The sequence below is a fragment of the Ranitomeya imitator genome, chromosome 4, assembly GCF_032444005.1.
Source record: "Ranitomeya imitator isolate aRanImi1 chromosome 4, aRanImi1.pri, whole genome shotgun sequence".
Taxonomy (NCBI): Eukaryota; Metazoa; Chordata; class Amphibia; order Anura; family Dendrobatidae; genus Ranitomeya; species Ranitomeya imitator.
In genome coordinates this window covers 8329846-8348286 of record NC_091285.1, presented here as the reverse complement: position 1 = coordinate 8348286, position 18441 = coordinate 8329846, and the positions used below count along the sequence as shown (strand labels likewise).

The window sequence follows — 18441 nt, the reverse complement described above, 5'->3', positions numbered from 1 at the left end:
AAAATATTGGGATATCCTGTTGGCAGACACAGACATAAAAGATTGCCTCCCGGAGACACCCATGATCACTTATAGAAAAGGAAGATCTCTTAAGGATCAACTAGTACACAGTGTCTTCTCACCTCCCAAAAAAAGTGGAACATGGTTGGACAGGAGACAGTTTGGTACGTTTCGCTGTGGTAACTGTTCCTTTTGTACTTATCTAGACACCGGCAATCATTTTTCTAGTTCTAAAACAGGACAGGTGTTTGAGAGCAGACACTTCGCAAATTGCAAGACAAGTGGAGTTGTATATTTGTTTAAGTGTACTTGCCCACTAAATTATGTGGGAAAAACAAAAAGGGAGTTGAGAAGAAGGATAGGGGATCACCTGGGTGACATCAGACATGCCAGGGATACCCCAATATCTAGACATGTTCGGATGGTACATCATGGTGACCTCAAGTCCTTTACTTTCTGTGCCATTGAAGTGGTAGTCCCTTCCATCAGGGGTGGGGATTGGGATCGAAAGATCCTACAAAAGGAATTGAAGTGGATCCATAGGTTGGATACGGTTTTCCCGAATGGTTTGAACGAACAAATGAACTTTGGCTGCTACCTATGACTCTGTTATCCATTGATGTTACTTTGGCAATGAGAAGATCTGCATTATCGACCCTAAAATGGGACTGGTTTCTAAGCATCTATCTGAGATTTCTTGGACTTAATATCTGTCAAGTACCTGTGGACATTACCTTGTCTACGGAAGTCATCTGGGGATGTGTGCGTTTTAAGGTTTGGTCACTGTATATACATATGTTTGGGTTTTCATTTATAAACATTTCAGTCAACCTGTTAGAGAGGTGGGATACATTGTAAGGAATCAGCAGGACACTAATTATGCGCACAATATTAATGACGCGTTATGGTATGCGCAATCATAGCGCGTAATAAGAATTTATTTGGTGATTATGAGTATTTATAACCTATCGGTTGCGCTTTGTGCTTCCTACTTGGAAATTTGATTATTATTATCCTTGCAGTATTAACTGTGCATGCTGTGTCTATATCGTGATTGATGTCCGCGCTACCATGCTTACCCATTATTCTGTTTGATCAATTACACTGAGTGTGCACTCCATTGGTCTCTATATATCTGTTCTAGTGGCGTTTGTATTTAGCGTGAGGAGAGGGGGCTGCTCCGTTGTCTTCTTCTTTTTCTACTCCGGGATTGGCGCGTGCGCATTAACATGTGTCTACGGTATGCTAATGTTTTCTATGGCACCAATGAAATAAGTGCTTACTGCGCGTGCGCGGGTATCTAGTGTTTATATCACTATGGTTACATAGTATCTCTCTCTATTGAATATGCGTCTACATCACTATGGTTATTCAGGGTCCCTTTTTGACTATATCTATAGAGCATGTATATTCTATCCGCGCTTGTTGGACTTGTTCTAATTGGCACCTCACTCGTTTGAGAAGTTGGGGTGGCGTTTTGAACGTTCATTATGTTACAATCAGCGCATGCGCATTGTTGCTCGTCTAAGAACAGGGTATTTACCTGTGGACTCTGCACAGGCGCACTAGGTAGAATGTACGTCATAGGATGTATGACCCCTTCCTGACTGCGGTACCGGAAGTATTTGGGACACGCACGCCGGGAAGCAGCTGTGGCCTTTGCGCAGACACATCAGATGGGTTTTACGTCACAGGCTGTGTGACCCCCTTTGACTGCGTTGCCGGAAGTATTCGGGGGACGCACGCCGGTAAGCAGCTGAGCCCGCCTCCTTGTTAAGTGCTCAGTCTTTAAAACGCACACGGTATGACATGTGTCTGGGAGCACCATATCCACGAGGGATTGGCCTGATGGTGATACAGATCATTTCATTCACCGGCACCATCTATGAAGGAAGCTAAGTAACCCTATGTTTTATTTGATAAACTCCTGATGAACCTCCGGTCATATGCGGAGGGGAAACGCGTTGAGTTAATTAAAAGGGGGTATCATGGTTATTTATGTTCTATTGACCATACTGATGTGGTTTAGGCCGTAGGAGGATTGTGTCTTTCCAGTATGTGCTCATACTCTAGGATTATTGTTGTCTTTTACTTATACCTTTAACATCTGCAATGTGAGAGGTCATGTTACTTGGAAGTCATTGAACTTTATGATCTCTTGTATTATTTATTGTTTTGTTTTGGTATTGATCTATGTATATGCTAAATTCAGATGACTTTGGAATATATGGAGTATGAATGATCAGCACGGTCTATAGGTAAAAGGAGAGGAAGTACACCCCATTATCAAACAGACATCGCATATCCTCGGGATATATGCCTCTAAAATTTTTGTTTAATATCCTGCCTGCCCTTCATGTTGTTATTATAGGGTAAGATAAGTGTAGCCATCGTGGAGCGGGGGCACCATTGGCAATTAGGGTGTCGACCCCTGCGACTAGGAAGGTGTAGTGCAGCTAGCAAAATAGGGTTTCTGGGTAACTGCTATTGACCCATCATTTCTGATTTGCACTGTATACTTGTCGTTTTCGGTTCCCTGACCCCAGTAGGGCCCACTAGGGTTAGCAGGGAGAGTCGACGAGGAGCGGGGGCGCCATTGCGCAGGTGTTATAGGGTGCCAACCTCCGCTGGTCAGGTAGGGTCATTGTAGTTTAGTGTAGGGATTGGCACCAACTTGGCCTTTCCTATGGGATGTTGTTAATCTTGGTGATGGTGTGGTTGTGCACATAGTTGGTATCTAATACTTTTTATAAGATTATATTAATAAAGGTTAATTTTTTTAATTCTTGGGATTTTGTCTGTGAGCTTTTGTACTTATACCCAAGTTTATATTTTTTCTCTGTGAAAATTCCAGGCTTACACAAACAAAAGTCTGTTTTCTTGACCAACCAGAAATCAACACTTAAATCCAAAAGCCAACATACAGATAAAAATTATTTTCTTATTGTTTTGCTAAAACATAGTCGTCTAGGCAATTAAGATATTGTCTGGTTTCTTCACAGGGATGATGGTTACAGAATATGACTTGTGGTCATATAGCAATGAGCTGACAGTGCAGTTTACTAGTGCTTGCAATAGCCTGCTGGCAATCACCTCAGCAGCACTTTCTTCACTCTGCACCTGTTAATCATGGCTCCTGCTTTGGCAGTAATGCTCTGCAGCGGGTCTAGTCTCTTTACACACTTAAAGTGCTACTCTAGACCAAACAAATGATCTACTTCAGATATTTTGCTTGATGTGTGTCCCATGTTTTCAGCCTTTAGTAGCAGATGAAGGATGTGTTGGGTCACATGTTCTTTGCTGGCCAGAAGGGAATTAATTGGAGATGTTCAGCTGTGCATGTGCCCGGCGGTTCTATTTAAGTCTCTGACAATCTTTGATTTGCCTTGTAAGGGTACGTGTCCACGTTCAGGATGGCCGGCGCTTTGGGTGAAGCGGAAAATTTGCTCCGCCCAAAGCTCCGCCCCCTCCTGGGGGCGCGATGATGTAGGATGTGTTCATTGCATACATCCGGAATCATCGCACCCCACACATAGGGCCCTGTGTTTTACCTTGCGGCGGCGCAGCATCGCCGCAAGGTAAACGGACATGCTGCGATCTAAAAAGACGCGCCGCATGTCCAGAGTCGCAGGGCCGCCGGATGCGTGTTACCACGCATAGTGGAGATGGGATTTCATAAAATCCCCTCCACTATGCTGTAACATCTGGACGCTGCGTGTTTGACACTGCGACTCAACACAGCGTCAGACACGCAGCGTTTCCTGAACGTGGACACATACCCTTATTCTGTTCTATAGGAAAGAACGGAGGCAGAATCTGTGATTTTGGTGATCAGTTGATTATCACACTAAACAGGTCTCACAGATCCAGTGGAAAGGCAGTAACCTAAATATCCCTTTAAAATCCATTCATCCATGGGTGTTGGCAGATGCTGAGCCCTGTGGTATCGGCTCCATGTAGCTGAGCCCTTCTGAAGAACGATGGGTGCCATCTACGCCCCACAGGTGGGAAGCAATTGAAAAGCCTGATGTTACTTGTCCTTCCTGTCTGAATTTACACTCACACCCTAGAATTAGAACATTGTGCCCCTCTCAAATTATCCCTACGAGCGGATATTAATGATCACATTCTAATGAAGAGCAAATAACTGGGAAAGTATCACCGGGAAACGCCAAAGATCGTCTGTCCGGATCAGTCCGGATTCGCCGAGACTAAAAGTAATAATCATAATAATGATGATAATAATGATGGTAATAACAACAATAATAATAATAATAATAATAATAATAATAATAATAATGATAATAGTAACAATAATAACAATTATATAAATAATGAAAATAATAACAATAATAATAATAACAATAATAGTAATGATAGTAATAATAATGAAAATAATAACAATAATCATAATATTAATAATGATGATAATGATAATAATGAAAATAATAATTATAATAATCTTAAAAATAATTAAAATAATAATACAAATATTGATAATAATTATATATTAACAATAATAACTATAACAATGATAATACTGATAATAATGGTGATGATAATAATAATAATAGTTGTTTTGTTTTTGATTTCATGAATTTTGCACTTTTGAGAGATTGTCATTAAAGAAACGTATTATTTCTCATAGCGCCCAAAGTGCTCAGACATTTCTGGGCAGGTCGGTATATGGCCGGGGTCACACTACCGTAGAATATGGACCAGTGCTATGAGAGAGAACATCGCAGCGCTCGGCCCAGTGTTAATCTATGGGGCAGCGCACATCAGCGCTTATTTTCTCAGGCGTATTCTACGTGCGTGTAACATCTCAGCATGCTGCGACTCCTTTGAAAAGCCGACAATTCATGTGCGGTGTACAGTAAAATCACACTGACAGGTTAGAATAGAATAGATAGATACACATAGAATACATATATATATACAGTGTATATATAGATGTCAGTAACACACATAGATAGATAGATAGATAGATAGATAGATAGATAGATAGATAGATAGATAATAGATAGATAGATAAATAATAGATGATAGATAGATAATAGATGATAGATAATAGATAATAGATAGATAATAGATGATAGATAGATAGATAGATAGATAGATAGATAGATAGATAGATAAATAATAGATGATAGATAGATAATAGATGATAGATAATAGATAGATAATAGATGATAGATAAATAATAGATCATAGATAGATAGATATATAGAGAATAGATAGATAATAGATGATATATAAATAATAGATAGATGGATAATAAATTGATAATAGATAGATAATAGATTTGAATCCCATTGTATAATGTTATAAATAATATCTTTTGCACTATATGAAACATTAGAGATGGAATTGTATCAGTAAGACAGTGATCGGTGCTCATTGTAGTCACACACTTTATATCCTCTGAATGTTCTCTTGTATACGGCTCACACACACACAGAGCCAAAACATCGCGCACAAATGGGCTATTAATATAGTTATTTTTGCACTATTTTGATGATGTGCTGCTTCTTTATTTTTCTAGTTTAAGGACTGGTGTGTACTTGTGAAGCCCCGTTATTGTGTAGGTGCTGCTCTTTTCTTTAATTTTTCTAGATAATAGATAAATAAATAATAGATACATAATAGATAGAAAGATAGATAATAGATAGATAGTATAGATAGATAGATGATAGATAGATAATGGATAGATAGATAGATATATAATAGATAGATAGATAGATAGATAATAGATAGATAGATAATAGATAGATAGATGATAGATAGATAATGGATAGATAGATAGATAGATAGATAGATAGATAGATAGATAGATAGATAGATAGATAGATAGATAGATAATGGATAGATAGATAGATATATAATAGATAGATAGATAGATAGATAATAGATAGATAGATGATAGATAGATAATGGATAGATAGATAGATATATAATAGATAGATAGATAGATAGATAGATAGATAGATAGATAGATAGATAGATAGATAGCTAATAGACAGATAATAGATAGATATATAATAGATAGAAAGATAGATGATAGATAGATTGATAGATAGATAATAGATTGATGATAGATTGATGATATATAATAGATAGATGATAAGAAACACCAACATCAGAGCAGAAAACATCTTCTTAATCCATATCACCCTAAATTAAGTGTTGAGGGGGCGACAATCGCTCAGGACACTCTTATAATACAAGACAACACAAAAGAAGGAAAAGAGCACAAAAGTCCCAAATAAAAATCATATCATAATTTATTCAAAGAAACATGTATAACAAAACAATAATAATAATAGTAATAATAATAATAATAATAATAATTAATTAATTAAAGGACAAAGTTAAATAGATGATAACACGGATGTAAATACACAAGGTCCACCTTTATTTATGTGGATGGGGGAGCAAAGTGCGGCAACAGATTAAGAAAAAAGTCCCATGTAAAAAATAAAGGTGGTGGAAACCAAAACTGCTCAGGGTCAAATGCTCAATTATATAAGGTGTATAAAAAACAAGTAAACATAATAATAGTAATAATAATAATAATAATAATAAATAGATGATAGATAGATAATAGATAGATAGATAACAGGTAGATAGATTATGGGGAACACCATTTTTTAGGAGTCAGGTCAGACAACTGTTCTTAATTAATTTTTGGATGCTGAATCCAGAAATGATCTCAGTTTTTCTCTATCACGTCAAGTTTTTGAACTATAGGACTTTTGTCTTCTCAAAAATATGTAAACTACTGTACCTAAAAAGTGTTTTGTTTTGTTTTAAATAGTACAAATATGAACAAAAAATGAAATATATAAGAAGCAGACATGATCTGAAACAAAGGAAATATGTACAGATGTAAATAAAACTCTGAGATGGAAAGTTACAAGCTTTGAAAACTAACAAAGAAAAAAAATCATAAAAGATATATAAATTACAACTAAGCGCCCAATGTAAAGAGAAAAGCTCTCACAAATCCTATTTATTCCTACTATGATAAATGTATTGATAATTATGAGGTATTGGGAGCTGCACACACCTCTCACCACACTGTCTCCGTTGTGACTCTTACAAGTTGCCACGTAGCTCTATAGGAGTCGGATTGTAATCAGATAACAAGTCTTATTACAGATATCAGTGCAATTGTGCTTCTCTGGCAGGTAAGTTGTGGAGGAAAAACTTGACGTGCTAGAAAAAAACTGACTACATTTTTGGAATCAGCATGCCAATATTAGTATAAATCAGCTCAAAAACCGAACTCAACAGAAAATTTTCAAATTGTTCCCCAGTGGATAGATGATAGATTTATAGATAATAGATAGATAATAGATGATAGATAGATAATAGATAATAGATAGATAATAGATAATAGATAGATAATAGATAGATAGATAGATAGATAATAGATATATAATATATAGATAATAGATAGATAGATAATAGATATATAATAGATAGATAATAGATAGATAGATAATAGATAGATAATAAATAGATAATAGATATATAATAGATAGATGGATAATAGATATATAATATATAGATAATAGATAGATGGATAATAGATATATAATATATAGATAATAGATAATAGATAGATGGATAATAGATATATAATAGATAGAGAGATAAATAGATAGATATTGATGAAAAGTCGGCAATTCATCTGCCGTGTACTGTAAAATCACAGCAGGAGCTGACAGGATAGAAAAGATGGATGACATACAGTAAAAGCACATAGAATATATATATATATAGATGTTAGTGACTTATGCAATTAATACAGTGTGTGTGCAGGTTACTGTAAATGTATTTAATTATTAAAAGATTATTTTTCTGACAAAAAATGGCGTGGGCTCCTGTGTAATTTTCTCAACCAGCAGAGATAAAGCTGACAGCTGGGGGCCGATGTTTATAGTCTGGGAAGAGCGTAATACCCCTGGAGCTTCGCATGCTACTAATATCAGGTCACAGCTGTACACTTAAGGCCCCTTCACATTAAGCGACGCTGCAGCGATACCGACAACGATCCGGATCGCTGCAGCGTCGCTGTTTGGTCGCTGGAGAGCTGTCACACAGACCGCTCTCCAGCGACCAACGATGCCGGTAACCAGGGTAAACATCGGGTAACTAAGCGCAGGGCCGCGCTTAGTAACCCGATGTTTACCCTGGTTACCATCCTAAAAGTAAAAAAAACAAACAGTACATACTTACCTACCGCTGTCTGTCCTCCAGCGCTGTGCTCTGCACTCCTCCTGTACTGGCTGTGAGCACAGCGGCCGGAAAGCAGAGCGGTGACGTCACCGCTCTGCTTTCCGGCTGACCGACGCTCACAGCCAGTACAGGAGGAGTGCAGAGCACAGCGCTGGAGGACAGACAGCGTTAGGTAAGTATGTACTGTTTGTTTTTTTTACTTTTAGGATGGTAACCAGGGTAAACATCGGGTTAGTAAGCGCGGCCCTGCGCTTAGTTACCCGATGTTTACCCTGGTTACCAGCGAAGACATCGCTGAATCGGTGTCACACACGCCGATTCAGCGATGTCAGCGGGAGAGCCAGCGACCAAAGAAAGGTCTGGCCCTCTAGCCCCGACCAGCGACATCACAGCAGGATCCTGATCGCTGCTGCGTGTCAAACTAAACGATATCGCTAGCGAGGACGCTGCAACGTCACGGATTGCTAGCGATATCGTTTAATGTGAAGGTACCTTTAGCCTTCACTGGCTGTTAAAATGGGGGACTCCAGAAAAATGATGTAGGGTCCTCCTATATTTAATAACCAGCAATGGCTAGGCAGACAGCTGATTTTATTATTATTATTATTTATTTATTTATTTATTTATTTATTTCTATAGCACTGTTGATTCCATGGTGCAGTACACATGAGTAGGGGTTACATACAAACAACAGATATCACTTACAGTAAACTAACAATCACAAACTGATACAGAGGGGCGAGGACCCGGCCCTTGCGGGCTTACATTCTACAGGATGGTGGGGAAGGAGACAGTAGGTTGAGGGTTGCAGGAGCTCCGGTGTTGGTGAGGCGGTAGCTCCGGTGTTGGTGAGGCGGTAGCTCCGGTCTTGGTGAGGCGGTAGCTCCGGTGTTGGTGAGGCGGTAGCTCCGGTCTTGGTGAGGCGGTAGCTCCGGTGTTGGTGAGGCGGCAGCTCCGGTAGTGGTGAGGCGGTAGCTCCGGTCTTGGTGAGGCGGCAGCTCCGGTGTTGGTGAGGCGGTAGCTCCGGTGTTGGTGAGGCGGTAGCTCCGGTCTTGGTGAGGCGGTAGCTCCGGTCTTGGTGAGGCGGTAGCTCCGGTGTTGGTGAGGCGGCAGCTCCGGTAGTGGTGAGGCGGTAGCTCCGGTCTTGGTGAGGCGGCAGCTCCGGTGTTGGTGAGGCGGTAGCTCCGGTGTTGGTGAGGCGGTAGCTCCGGTAGTGGTGAGGCGGTAGCTCCGGTCTTGGTGAGGCGGCAGCTCCGGTGTTGGTGAGGCGGTAGCTCCGGTGTTGGTGAGGCGGTAGCTCCGGTGTTGGTGAGGCGGTAGCTCCGGTGTTGGTGAGGCGGTAGCTCCGGTAGTGGTGAGGCGGCAGCTCCGGTGTTGGTGAGGCGGTAGCTCCAGTGTTGGTGAGGCGGTAGCTTCGGGGGTGATGAGGCGGCAGCGGGGTCAGTGCAGGCTGTAGGCTTTCCTGAAGAGATGGGTTTTCAGGTTCTGTCTGAAGGATCCGAATGTGGTTGATAGTCGGACGTGTTGGGGCAAAGAATTCCAGAGGACGGGGGATATTCGGGAGAAATCTTGGAGGCGGTTGGATGAGGAGCGAATAAGTGTGGAGCAGAGAAGGAAGTCTTAGAAGGACCGGAGATCACGTGAGGGAACATATCGGGATATTAGTTCAGAGATGTATGGAGGAGACAGGTTATGGATGGCTTTGTAGGTCAGCATTAGTAATTTGAACTGGATACGCTGAGGGATTGGGAGCCAGTGAAGAGATTTGCAGAGGGGGGAAGTGGAGGAGGAGCGAGGAGAGAGATGAATTAGTCGGGCAGCAGAGTTAAGAATGGACTGGAGAGGTGCAAGGGTGCAGGGAGGCCACAGAGGAGGATGTTGCAGTAGTCAAGGCGGGAGATGATGAGGGCATGCACAAGCATTTTCGTAGATTGATGGTTGAGGAAAGGATGGATTATGTAGATATTTTTGAGCTGGAGGCGACAGGAGGTGGAGAGAGCTCGGATGTGCGGTTTGAAGGACAGGGCAGAGTCAAGGGTTACTCCGAGGCAGCGGACTTCCAGTACGGGGGAAAGCGTGATGTCGTTGATTGCGATAGATAGGTCAGGTATGGAAGACCTATGGGATGGAGGAAAGATGATTAGTTCAGATATGTCCACATTGAGTTTGAGGAAGCGAGAGGAGAAGAAGGAGGATATGGCTGATAGGCACTCTGGGATTCTGGAGAGCAGAGAGGTGACGTCTGGGCCAGAAAGGTAGATCTGAGTGTCATCAGCATAAAGGTGGTACTGAAATCCATGGGACTTTATGAGTTGTCCCAGGCCAAGTGTATAGATTGAGATTGAGAAGAGTAGGGGTCCTAGAACAGAGCCCATGGATACTGCCCCCCAGGCTAAAAACATCAGCTCTCAGCCATCCCAGAAAAGGTGCATCTCTAAGATATGCCAATTCTGGCACTTAGACTCCCTCTTCATACTTGCCCTGTAGTAGTGGCAAGTGGGGTGATAGTTGGGGTGGTTGATGTCACCTTTGTATTGTCAGGTGACATTAAGCCCAGAGTTTATTGATGGAGAAGCGTCTATAAGACGCCCCCATTACTAACCCCTTAGTCACATTGTATGAAAACACACACCCAGAATAAAATCCTTTAATTGAGAGAATGACACAGACTCCTTTAATAAATCTTTATAAACCATACTTACTGCATCGCCCGCTCCAGAGACGCTATTGTCCCCCAAGTAAAGGATGAAAACAGAAATCAACAATATTACTCGCCTTTCTGCAGAGAAGATGATAATCGCAGTGAACTCCTGTCACCCATCTGACGGCACCGCCAGTGTTTGGAAGAATATTTCATTTGAAAATGATGTGTTAATGATAGAGAATTGCTGGATGTAAAAGCTCATGTGAAAACCGCACTGCAATCGGGTGCAAATCGGAAGCTAGGTGTGAAAAATTGGATTCTACTCGCATAAAAAACACATGACACTTGTGCGACCCTTGGCAGTGAGAATTGGAGCGATTTTTTTTTTTCTATGTTTAGTGTGAATCCAGCCGATCCCGAGTCTCCGGGACCCAGAGCCACAATCTGACCATTAGGAATCAGCGGTGATTGTGAGCAGCGTCTCCGGCTTTGGAAAGTGACATCAGGAGTGCGGAGAGAAACAGCAAAAATGTCACAAAAATCGTGTAAAAAAAAAAAAAAACGCTTGAAAGACTCTTCCTATTCATTTGTCTTTCATATGTTCATTTTTTAGTATTTTTTTTCTCCTTTAGGTTTAAAAAAAAAAAAAAAAAGTGCCATCACTAGGAAAAAAAAATCTTCATCCAGCTGTTGTCCAAACAAAAGGCGGCAAAATCCTCCCCCAAAAAGTCCCTGGAGAAGCGATTTCCACTAGAACTGGTCCTCTATAGGAGCTGTGTGCACATAGCCTGAGGACACATCACTAATAATCGCAGAAAACCGCAGTGACCAGTGATGGGTGCGGCTCCGCAGGGCGTGCTGGGAGAGGTGTCGGTGCGCACAGTCATCTCCCTAATTGCTCTGCAGCGGTATTTAGGAGACGCGGCCGCTCTGCGGGGCAGCGATACACAAGGGCCGCCGTCCACACCGCAGACACTGCCTTTTGGTGAGTCCTCACTTAGTCCCTCCGGGTAGAACTTGTCCGGTTGCTGTTTTCTCTCCTGCGCTCTGGATGTCTTCTCACCTGTATGCAGACTATATTCTAACCTTGTTGTGGACATTTTTTTTTCTGCAGTTTTTAGTGTTTTTTTTTTCTTTTACAGTTTCCCAATTTTCATAAATCTGAACCAGTTTCGCCACACAAAAAAACGTGTGAATGAAATGATTGAGGAGCGGATGCGGATGTGCAGGGTAGATGAGATACGGTTTGCACCAGGCTGGAACTTGTGGTTCATCCTGGGCAGCAGTGATTTCTCCCCAAAAAGATTCATTTTCTTTTAAATACAATTCCTCAAATTTCCTCTTGTCCGGTTACATGTTTAGCTTCTTGGCACCGTCCGGTGTACATTCATGGCCCCGGCCCCTGGATCTTATGGACAGGGACCCTGAGATTCCTGCTCGGGATCTGCCCCAGGATGGATCCATCTGTGATCCACTGCTGGAGATCTGCTGAACGGTCAGAAACACAGAGGATTCTCTTTCTGATGGTTTAACACTCTAGATGCCACGATCGTTCCTGATCACAGCATTTCGGCGGTCTCCAGAGGCTTCTCCTCTCCCCCCATACCTGGCAGACATAATACACAGTAATACAGAAGCCGTGAAGTCTAATATACAATACAGGCAATTATTCTTTAAATTCTGTCAATGGAGTTTCCACGAGTCGCTGTTGGTTCCTCAGAATCGATGAATCCCACAGAACTTCTAATTTTGTCCCATTTTCTCGCAGATCCGGAGCCGCCATGTCTAAACCCAAAATGACCGATCTACTCAACCCTGCTGACATGAAAAAGGCCACGAGAACTTTTGAAGGTAAGAGAAATTCTTGTCTATGTTTGAAGCAATAAATTCCCAAAATGTTGTTTTTTGTTGTTTTTATTTTTAAGTCTTTAACCCTTTCCTGCTATCTACATTTATACAACCTGAAAGTATTGAGACTGACACAAAGTTTGTTTCCCGCAAGTAAAATCCTGATAAAAAAGTGTTCATTCCTGATATCTCCATCAATAATACCCTTAAGAGGTTGTAGCTTTGAAAATATAGAAATGTGGCCCCTTTGTGAGGGTTTTCACCGTACGGGTACGTGTGCCTGAAATTCCATCTATCAAAATCAAAATGCTGCTCCTTCCCTTTCTGAGCCCCAAAAAGTCGTCTGCAATCATATAAAATAAAACTTAGGACTCATCATAAACTCCGTATCTGGCGGTAACAGAATCCACGCACCTGATACCGAAAAAAGTGCAACGCAAAAAGAAAAAATACCAACATTATCCACTCGATAAAATTATATATGGCAATTAGGACATAATTAAAAATAATTAGAGGGGAAAACAAGAGAAGGAAATGTACGGCGGCAGGATCAAAAGTACAAACATAAAAAATAACCTGAAAACAGTAACCAAATGCAACAAACAGAAAAACTGCATGAATAAACTAATTAAAAATAAATGAATGTTGTAAAAATTAATATGAAATTATAACCTCATAATAGAGACGAGGAAAACCAAGACATGTAGAGGCGCAGCGCTCAGTGGTTACAAACTGCGACAGGTCACGCAGGAACGATCACTCGATCCCAGCGCAGTCGCTGCCGCACATGGCCCAAGTCTGAGCCCATTGTGTTCGGGATTGTTTTGTCACATTCGGGTAATGCTTTATATAATCCTTGAATATTTTATTTAAAGTGGAGCCAAACTACAACATCATCTTCAAAAATATTTTGCAGTAATACGATTTGACTTTAACACGTGGACCGAGTTAATTGGTCTAACGGACAAGAGTAGAGCAGTACAGCTTCAAGTTTTTGGACTCCTGGATTACAAAGGCATCGGAGAACTGGATGAGACGACGGCCCGGTGAGTTCATCTACAGGTCTCTGCTGGAGGCAACATAACTATTGTGCTGGAAGGGGAGAAAATGGGGAAGTGGATGATTAGACGACTGGGTCAGAGCATCTACAAAACAGCAGGTTCTGGTGGATGTTCCAGGTATATGGCGGGTCTTGTGGGGTGTTCCCAGTATATGGCAGGTCTTGTGGGGTGTTCCCTGTATATGGCAGTTGTTGTGGGGTGTTCCCACTATACAGCAGGTCCAGGGGGGTGTTCCCTGTATATGGTAGGTCCTTGGGGTGTTCCCTGCATATGGCAGGTCTTGTGGGGTGTTCCCAGTGTACAGCAGGTCCAGTGGGGTGTTCCCTGTATACGGTAGGTCCTTGGGGTGTTCCCTGCATATGGTGGGTCTTATGGGGTGTTCCCAGTGTACAGCAGGTCTTGTGGGGTGTTCCCTGTATACGGCAGGTTCTTGGGGTGTTTCCAGTATATGGCAGGTCTTGTGGGGTGTTCCCTGTATATGGCAGGTCTTGTGGGGTGTTCCTGGTATACGGCGGGTCTTGTGGGGTGTTCCCGGTATACGGCAGGTCTTGTGGGGTGTTCCCGGTATACGGCGGGTCTTGTGGGGTGTTCCCGGTATACGGCAGGTCTTGTGGGGTGTTCCCGGTATATGGCGGGTCTTGTGGGGTGTTCCTGGTATACGGCGGGTCTTGTGGGGTGTTCCCGGTATACGGCAGGTCTTGTGGGGTGTTCCCGGTATACGGCAGGTCTTGTGGGGTGTTCCCGGTATACGGCAGGTCTTGTGGGGTGTTCCCGGTATACGGCAGGTCTTGTGGGGTGTTCCCGGTATACGGCAGGTCTTGTGGGGTGTTCCCGGTATACGGCAGGTCTTGTGGGGTGTTCCCGGTATACGGCAGGTCTTGTGGGGTGTTCCCGGTATACGGCAGGTCTTGTGGGGTGTTCCCGGTATATGGCAGGTCTTGTGGGGTGTTCCCAGTATATGGCAGGTCTTGTGGGGTGTTCCCTGTATATGGCAGTTGTTGTGGGGTGTTCCCACTATACAGCAGGTCCAGGGGGGTGTTCCCTGTATATGGTAGGTCCTTGGGGTGTTCCCTGCATATGGCGAGTCTTATGGGGTGTTCCCAGTGTACAGCAGGTCCAGTGGGGTGTTCCCTGTATACGGTAGGTCCTTGGGGTGTTCCCTGCATATGGTGGGTCTTATGGGGTGTTCCCAGTGTACAGCAGGTCTTGTGGGGTGTTCCCGGTATACGGCGGGTCTTGTGGGGTGTTCCCGGTATACGGCAGGTCTTGTGGGGTGTTCCCGGTATATGGCAGGTCTTGTGGGGTGTTCCCGGTATACGGCGGGTCTTGTGGGGTGTTCCCGGTATACGGCAGGTCTTGTGGGGTGTTCCCGGTATACCGCAGGTCTTGTGGGGTGTTCCCGGTATACGGCAGGTCTTGTGGGGTGTTCCCGGTATACGGCAGGTCTTGTGGGGTGTTCCCGGTATACGGCAGGTCTTGTGGGGTGTTCCCGGTATACGGCAGGTCTTGTGGGGTGTTCCCGGTATACGGCAGGTCTTGTGGGGTGTTCTCGGTATACGGCAGGTCTTGTGGGGTGTTCCCTGTATATGGCAGGTCTTGTGGGGTGTTCCTTGTATATGGCAGGTCTTGTGGGGTGTTCCCTGTATATGGCAGGTCTTGTGGGGTGTTCCCTGTATATGGCAGGTCTTGTGGGGTGTTCCCGGTATACGGCAGGTCTTGTGGGGTGTTCCCTGTATATTGCAGGTCTTGTGGGGTGTTCCCGGTATACGGCAGGTCTTGTGGGGTGTTCCCGGTATACGGCAGGTCTTGTGGGGTGTTCCCGGTATACGGCAGGTCTTGTGGGGTGTTTCCAGTATACAGCAGGTATTGTGGAGTGTTCCCTGTATACGGCGGGTCCTGTGGGGTGTTCCCTGTATACGGCGGGTACTGTGGGGTGTTCCTGGTATACAAAGGGTATTGTGGATGTTTCCTGTACAAAGCGAGTCCTGTGGGGTCTTCCCTGTATACGGCAGGTCTTGTGGGTGTTCCCTGTATACGGCAGGTCTTGTGGGGTGTTCCCTGTATACGGCAGGTCTTGTGGGGTGTTCCCGGTATATGGATGATCCTGTGGGGTGTTCCCGGTATATGCCGGGTCTTGTGGGGTGTTCCCTCTATATGGATGGTCTTGTGGGGTGTTCCCGGTATACGGCAGGTCTTGTGGGGTGTTCCCTGTATATGGCAGGTCCTCTGGGGTGTTCCCGGTACACGGCAGGTCTTGTGGGGTGTCCCTGTTATACTGCAGGTCTTGTGGGGTGTTCCCTGTATATGGCAGTTGTTGTGGGGTGTTTCCAGTATATGGCAGGTCCAGTGGGGTGTTTCCTGTATACGGTAGGTCCTTGGGGTGTTCCCGGTATACGGCGGGTCTTGTCCGCTGTCCCTGTTATACTGCGGGTCCTGTGGGGTGTTTCCAGTATATGGCAGTTGTTGTGGGGTGTTCCCACTATACTGCGGGTCCTGTGGGGTGTTTCCAGTATATGGCAGGTCCTGTAGAGGTTTCCCTGTATACAGTAGTTTTTCTTGGTGTTCCCTGTATATGGTGGGTCCTTCTTTTACCAGGTTCCCTATTAGACTGATCAAGCTTTATGTAGGATGTGTCTGCCGTGTGGTGCACTGCAGAAAATTGTTCCTAGTTTTATAATCTAACAAAACAATTATGATATTCCAAATACACTGTATATTCATGTGAAATCTAAAAGATTATTTTTTTAATATGACTATGAACTAAGCTCATAACATAAATACAACATCAAAACCAAGCATATAACATAAATACAGCACCAGAACCAAGATTACAACAGGAACCAAGGTCATAAAAGTTACAACATCAGAACTAAGCTGATAAAAGAAACAGTATTAGATGACATATAGTAGCAGAACCAAGCTCATAGAATACAGTACTACAGCCAAGTGGATAACACAAATTCAGGACTAGAACCAAATATATAACATGTTTAAAGCACCAGAACATAGCCCATAAAATAAAGACAGCATCAGAGCCAGGCTCAATACAGACATACAGCACCAGTACCAAGCTCCGTGTATAAATGTAGTACTAGATTCAAGCTCTATGCCTAAGTACAGCAGTAGAACCATCATCAGTATATGAGTACATCACCAGAACCAAGCTTCGTACATAAAAACAGCACCAGAACCAAACACAGTACATAAGTGCAGCCACCACCATAACCAATTTAGTAACAAAAATACAGCATATTCACAGTGCATACCAAAAATAACTCATAGATGTGGGTCTCAGTTGTGGGACTCCGGTCCTCAAGACCAACCAACAGGTCACGTTTTCAGGATTTCCTTAGTTTTGCACAGGTGATAATTTCATCACCTGCACAAGCATTAATTCCATCACCTGTAAAGAACACAAACCTCCTGATGTTCCTCCATTATCATCTAGTTGTAGTCTGGGATCATAGAGGAAAGGGATCTGGTTAGGGCCCATCAGGGCGGGGTGAGACCTGTCAGCCATAGTCCCCCATGTGTGCACCTCCGCAGTGACGCCCCTACGTGTGCATTGTACCCTCCGTCATAGTCTCCAGCAGAGACGGCGATAATAGAACATCTGGATCTACATGTGCGTCATTTACATCAGCAGATAATGATTGTCTCCTTTCTCCAGTCTTATTCTACAAGGCTTCTCCCCTGAGGCCAGAGAGCTCACCGACCAGGAAACTAAAGACTTTCTTTCTCACGGGAGCAAAAAAGGCAAAGTCAGCGCAGACGGTGAGTGAGCGGAGGGCGACGTGGTCTAAGTCTGTAACACTAAGGTTTGATTACAAACTTTCACGTCCCTGTTGAAGCCAATGGGGAAAATCTGCAACAAATCCTGAGTTTTCCATCAGCTGAGTCAAAAATCTGCAAATCAGTGTCTGGAGGAGAATGTGAATTTCCGCGCTCTTTGCTCTCACATTTCGGCATTTTCTGGCTGAGGGCTATATAGACGGCTGTGCTGTACAGCCGTCATTGCTTGAGCACTATGTGGGGATTTGTTTTTAGTTATTTTCCTCCTACTAAAACCATCTTGTCTCTATTTGCAGATTTTCTCGCCATGATAGCGAAAGCCTAAGTAAGAGGAGCTCCGCTGTTATCCCAGCCTTCTATCTGCGACCCCGGACCCCAATTTCTATATTTCTCCCATTTTATCCTCCACCTCTGATATCTGCCGGATTTATCCTCCACCTCTGATATCTGCCTGATTTTCATGCTTAAACACAATGCAATAAAGAGCAAATGCATCTCAATGCAGAAGCTTATTATTATTATTATTATTATGTTTCTCTCTCCGTTTTGCACCAATTTCTAAAAACTGAATCCATTATGCATCCATTGACTCTTTGGCTGGATTCATACATTTGTGTGTCAAGTGTTATGACCTGGTGGTTAGGACAATAATGGACCTGGTGGTTAAGAGCACACGGAAAGACCTGATAGTTATAATAATACAGGACAAGCTCTGGGAAGTGGGAACTCTGCTGACCGCAATCCCTAATCCTATCACACACACTAGAAATAGCCGTGGATTGCTCCTAACGCTCCCTATGCAACTCGTCACAGCCTCAGAGCTAGCTAGCCCTAAAGATAGAAAAATAAGCC

General features: G+C 43.3%; 1 protein-coding gene across 1 annotated transcript; it reads left to right on the top strand.

The window, feature by feature from the left end:
- Positions 1-11782: 11782 nt before the first annotated feature.
- LOC138674997 (parvalbumin alpha-like) lies at positions 11783-18089 on the top strand. Its single transcript, XM_069762897.1, has 5 exons — positions 11783-11873; positions 12657-12739; positions 13653-13782; positions 17468-17571; positions 17886-18089. The coding sequence occupies exons 2-5, from the start codon at positions 12670-12672 to the stop codon at positions 17912-17914; spliced, it is 333 nt and encodes a 110-aa protein (XP_069618998.1). The 5' UTR covers positions 11783-11873; positions 12657-12669; the 3' UTR covers positions 17915-18089.
- Positions 18090-18441: the final 352 nt, after the last annotated feature.

Excerpts from the sequence above, each read along its gene's own strand:
- LOC138674997 (XM_069762897.1), top strand. The coding sequence starts at position 12,670 with ATGTCTAAACCCAAAATGACCGATCTACTCAACCCTGCTGACATGAAA. Across the intron at positions 12,740-13,652 it reads GGCCACGAGAACTTTTGAAG|TAATACGATTTGACTTTAAC; the intron begins GTAAGAGAAATT and ends AATATTTTGCAG. Across the intron at positions 13,783-17,467 it reads CTGGATGAGACGACGGCCCG|TCTTATTCTACAAGGCTTCT; the intron begins GTGAGTTCATCT and ends TCCTTTCTCCAG.